At 31.3% G+C, this 6,005-nt stretch overlaps 1 protein-coding gene across 1 annotated transcript; it reads left to right on the plus strand.

The window, feature by feature from the left end:
- The first annotated feature begins 1,465 nt into the window (after positions 1 to 1,465).
- On the plus strand, positions 1,466 to 2,677 carry LOC141484595 (THAP domain-containing protein 2-like). The gene is made up of 3 exons (XM_074179566.1): positions 1,466 to 1,699; positions 2,118 to 2,319; positions 2,514 to 2,677. The coding sequence occupies exons 1-3, from the start codon at positions 1,629 to 1,631 to the stop codon at positions 2,610 to 2,612; spliced, it is 372 nt and encodes a 123-aa protein (XP_074035667.1). The 5' UTR covers positions 1,466 to 1,628; the 3' UTR covers positions 2,613 to 2,677.
- Positions 2,678 to 6,005: the final 3,328 nt, after the last annotated feature.

Raw genomic sequence — 6,005 nt, forward strand, 5'->3', positions numbered from 1 at the left:
TATGGATATTTTATAAACTTGTAAGTTATTATTGGAAACAAAAATCAGCGTGGCATGTCTTACACTTGATTACTATTATGATGCACTCGATAATTTCGGTTGTTATTTTTTACCTGTTTTATTACCTTGGTATCACGATCAAAAAACACATCCACGGATATTTCTTTTATTGTTTTTTATTTAGACTTCGGAACATAAAACGTAAAAACATTTGGTGAACAAATATAAACAATGATATTTTACAGAAGTGAAACGTCAACGGCTTCCAGAAAAACAAATAAAATGTTTTTTCTAGCAAAAGCGATAGTCATATTTTCTCGCTACGATGATTTCGAAATTATTTCAATCATATCTTTCTACCAATGTCATCAAGCATAGAATCGCAAAAATGTTTGCTTTTAAAAAGTTAGTACGCATTCTCAAAAACGGCAACATAACCTCCAAAAAACATTTATTTATGAACAAAACTGGAAAAACAATTATTATTCATTTTTGCCATTGATACCATTTGAATAGATTTTATCTTAACAAAATAAATGACAGAACTACCTCCTTTCAACCATCATTTTTTTGAAACATCTGAGATGGTTTTGAAATTATTTCCGATATTTGACAAATATGACGTTATTCACGAATGATTTCGAGCAAATTGAAATAATTTCACGCCAAAATATAGCTAGTATCGTGGTTGTGCCAAATTATTCACTCTTTCTCGAAAACAGCAAATAACATATTGAACCAAATGATGTTTATTTTACTGTTTTGTTTTTTTTTTGTATCACTTTTCTACGAAAGCGTAGAAAGTTATTTTTTCGAAAAATATATAGCATAGATCGATCGATAATGTAATTGGTGTACAGAATACGAAAGAGCAGAAGTGGTTTGGACAATCTTTCACCAAAAATTAAACAGTGAATGGTAATAAGCCATTCTGTGGATAACATCATCTGGCTAGGCAAAATAGAAGGGGGTTGAAATTCGCTAATACCAAAAAGAGAAATAAAACCGCAAAATACGCAGGTTTTGCACTTTATTGGTAACACTGAAAAAGGATTCCATTTGGATTGAGGACATTTATTTTTTTCTACGTTGGCTACTCTGAAATATGGATTTTTTTTTCATCAGTATCGTTGTTGAAGTTTGTGTTGTCTATTTTTGAGCTTTATTTATTTTTAGTCGCTTTCTTCATTTCAGTTCTCATCAGTTAACCGACACTAATAGATAATACACAGAATAGCAAACTCGAAAAAATATATGTGCTCTAATCGAAATCTTTATCTGATACCCAAAACCAAACTCAAATGAAATACTTAGTTTTTTTAGGTACCTTAGGAATATGAATGTATCTTAGAAATAACAAAAGAATATTCCCAAATCTTGTTAGTTTTATATCACACTGACTGATGTACACTTTGTGGAGTGGTTGGTAGTACATGGGACTTGCATTAACCTTAGATTAGTAAAAGAGGGGATACATAACGCCAACCTCTGCGTACGAATCGAGTTTGTGACCAATTTCCGAGTGGCCGCCATATTGTTGGTGCTAAACATTGATCTTGGTGCTTGTTCGATTTTGTGCAATTATTGAGTGTATTTTGAACTATTTTGTGGGTGAGTACTGTATAAACATGGTGAAGTGCTCATCTTACTATTGTAGTAGTAATAGCGAGAAAAAGGAAACCGGTATATCATTTCACAGGTGAGAAAACATCAGTACATTTAGGAACAGTAGGCCAAACATGGATATTATGTGAAAACTATGTATGCAAATGTCTAGATTTTCAAGTATGTAACTCAGTGGTGGATAATCTACGGTTAAAGAAGATTTCAGTGCTTACTTTGTGAATTTTCATTCATAATTTTATGATAGACTTCAGATTCACCTTGAAAGTTCCATTTTTTTGCATAGGCGTGCATTTATAGCAGGGTCAGATCGAGTGAAAATTTGGAATATCTTGAAAATACATTTTTGATTGAAAAAAATGAATGACTACATTGTGGACCCTAGACAAATTAAATATTTCTTTTCTATTTCATTGAAAATGATCTGTGCAATACATTACTCATATTACAAGAAAATTTTATAGATTATTATTAAATACTATTTCATTTTTCAGATTTCCTAGAAATGAAGATAGACGGGCCATTTGGGTAGCTAATATGAAGATTTCAAACTGGTCCCCATCAAAAAACGATCGTATTTGCTCAAAACATTTTGAAACCTGTTATTTTTATAGAACTGAGGAAAAAACGAAATTGTTGAATGAAGCTGTACCCACTATTTTCCCAGAACGACCTACAAGTCTTCAGTCAATACAGGTATACTGCAAAAACAATTTGATAACCTTAATATTTCAAACCTTATTGATACTCTCTATTTAGAGGCCAGTCGACAATGTCTTTCAGCTAAATAGAGATTAAAGAATATGCATTTTTTGTTCAGCAGATTGAAAGTATTTAAGAGTACCTTACCATAATGAGAGTTGTGTACTAAACAAATTTTTATTTTCCAGAAAAACAGGAAACGAATTAGACCCCAAACACCAGAACCTTATCCATCAACAAGTGCTCAACTGCAAAGAGATACACCCCGCAAAATTAAAAGATTTTGAAGATTGTGAAGGCACAGTACGTTTTATTAAATATATCAACACCGCTTTTGATATTTTAAACTCGATAACTGTACAAGCACCTTGCTATAAAAAAGCTTTGTGCCCAAGCAAAATCGTTGAAGTTTTGGCTTTTGTTGCGAAATTCAATGAATATATTTGTGCTTTGAAATTTCCCAATAATGAAAAAATAATAAATTCACCTAGAAAAACTGGCTTTATTTTAGAACTCAAAAGTGCAGTGGATCTGTTTGATGACATAGTATGGCATAAAGAACTTTTGATTTATTTTCCTCTCTATAAAATGAGTCAAGACCATATAGAACTCTTTTTTTCTTCAATTCGTTCTAGAGGGGGTTGGAACAATAATCCAACCGCCCGTCAATTTATGGCTGCATATAAACGTCTCCTTATAAGAACGGAAGTGAGAAGTGGGGGCATAGGTAATTGTCTACCTTTAGAACAAATTTCTATTCTATCGGTTTCAAGTACAACCAATAAAACTCCTGAGGAGCAAATAAATAGTTCAATACCAATTATAACGGAAGACAATTTATTAGAAACCGAAAAAGAAGCTCAATCACTAGAAACAATTTTTTCTGAACATAGTTATATCATGAACACCAATGTTTTATCTCATTGCTCAGAAGAAATTGTAACCTATATAGCTGGTTTTGTTACTAAACATTTGTCGATGAAAATGAAATGTGAATCATGTGTTACTGGCTTAATAGGTAACAAAGCGAATTTTCTTAATTCCCTTATTTCCCAAAAAACTGAAGGCGGATTAATATATCCCTCATCTGATGTTAAAATTTGCCAGATTAGTGAAAAACTTATAAGACACAACCACGAAGATTTGCCAAAAGGAAATAATGTTAAAAAATTAACCAATACTATATTGAGACAATGTCTTTCGGTTGATATGTTTCAATGTCTGAATAACCACATCTTAGACAATGAAGTCAATCATGTCTACTTTTTAATAAAATCAATTATTGAAAAATATTTGAATATAAGGATACACTTCATAATGAAAAAGCAGAGTGAAGCAAAAGATGCTATTCGAAACTATTTCAAAAATGATTTTATTTAAAGGGCAGTAGGGCTATATTGTACAATTTTGGATGTATGTATGTATATAACAATATAATAAATATGTTTACTTATTACGAGTTTGATTGTTAATATTTTGAATTAATTTATAATGCTTTATGAAGTTACAATTTTTTTTTAGAAATATTCAAAGTTGAAACTTCAATATACCTCAGGTTATTCATAATAATTGGTATAAAGTGTGAATTAATCTGAAAGTGCAATAAATATAAGTCTTAAAATTCAATTAATGTGTCAAGTGAAATACAAACACTTTTTCTAGACCCTAACACCAAACTGATGTTTTCACTTGACGCACGTTTCGCTAACAGTATTAATTTTCTTCTGAAGATGCTAGTTAGCGCAACGCGCGTCAAGTGCAAATACATATATCAGTTTTGGTGTTAGGGTAATTAATATCTAGAAGTAGTTTCAACTTTTACACCAAAGGTTTATCATCGTTTATAGGTGAAATACCTATAACAATACACCGGAAGTCTTTTATTTATTTATTACTTTTACTCAAGACTCCATATGATGAGGCGATAAAATAATTCAGTCCATACTGCTTTGATATATAGATTATGGAAGGATTATGTCTTGAACCCTTCTCATAGATACGCCACTGGCGTTTAGCGTTTGGTGCAGATTTGCCTCAGCATGCTGTTGGTTGTTACGAGTCCATATATCTTTCCTTGTCTAAGGCATTAACTAATGCAAGGACAGAACTGTTCTGTCCTGGTTTTTTCATGAACTTTTTCCTAGAGCATCCGGCCAATTCTGACAATGACAGCTAGCACTATCTTTGGACATTGGGAAATGTAGATGTGTATTTAATAATAATTAATAACTGGTTTTTGATTTGATTCGAGACTTGCATACAGAGTTCCGGGGTTCGAAACCCAGACAAGGCTGATTTTTCGTTTTTTAACCACCTAATTTTCAAACTACTTATATGAAATTAATTAAAATAAATACGAATAGGAAACATTTATAAAATATAATAACGATTTCTTGACTTTTCCCAATTTCTATGTTAAATTAATGGAATATAAATCGGCAATTTTTCACAAACTTTTATTTAATTTGCTTATATGTGTATGTGTTAGTTCGGGTCTCTTGCAACTGAATTTTAAAGCAACCAAACTGCTGAGAGTTTGCCTACTTGTCTGATAATGTTTGGTTAGCTGAGTGCCATCATTATATATCCAATATGAATATGGCGGAATAGTTATTTTACACAGACTCTCATAGGTATCAAATGAAAAGAATTCGAAATATAAAATGGTTTCATTTTAAATTCAATATGACGGAATTCAAAAAGATAATGATTATGTTTTTATGGATCCCGATCATGGTATGAATAGCATGAAGGTTCAAGGAAAAAAATTAAAAGTCGGCAAACAAGATAGCCACCATATATATTTTAAAAAGTCTTATACTAGTAACTAGGCAAATGTTATGAATAGTTTGGTGGTGCTCGAACATATATAATAAGGGATCATGCAACAATGACACATCAAATGAAATGGCAAATTAATAGTAAAGAATAGAAAGAAGAAGAATAGTAAAGAAACCAAAAACAAGCTTTTATATACATGCTCTAAAAAGAAGAAAATGAACTTTAAATGAAAACAAAGCAGGAGTTATTCCTAATTTGGTTGATAGCGCTAACGAAATTATTATTAAATGAAAATTCAGGAACATTTGATATTCATCAAAATACGATAAAGTTCTTTAAGTTGCTATATATAATATACAAAGTTTATCAAGGATGTGTGGGTGGACGATAGTGGCTTCCCTATTCAAGATAAAAAAATGTTTCGAATAAAAGTAATAGAGAGTATTGAGAGCTATGCAGCAAAAATAACAATCAATATACAAAGTGATTGATAAACGTGTGACCGTCAAAGTTGTCTTTTTTTAATGAAATACTCTTTATATTTTAACTAGATTGCTTTCATTGAAATGATTTGTTATCAAATATATAGGATTGTTTGGGTTTATAACGAGTAGTGTATTTTCATGTTCTGTTCATAGTTTGACTGGGTCGCCCTTTTTTTTATACAGGGGTAACTAAAACTTTTTTCTCTTAAAAAAACACCCCATAAATGAGTAGATACCAGAATAGTCCAAAAAATATAGTATTTGATTTCGTTAAATCAATCGTTAATAACGACTTTTCAACAAAAGTAACGTCGTTTGTCGTGTCCGAAACGAGAACGGTTTCTCACCTTCCTCAACTGAAACACCGACAGTAATGATTTCAACTTTCTCACTCGATGATTTCTCGTTCTCTAG

Source organism: Leptinotarsa decemlineata, unplaced genomic scaffold, assembly GCF_025532065.1.
Source record: "Leptinotarsa decemlineata unplaced genomic scaffold, Ldec_3_MD MMD2_tig00026282_RagTag_RagTag, whole genome shotgun sequence".
Lineage (NCBI taxonomy): Eukaryota > Metazoa > Arthropoda > Insecta > Coleoptera > Chrysomelidae > Leptinotarsa > Leptinotarsa decemlineata.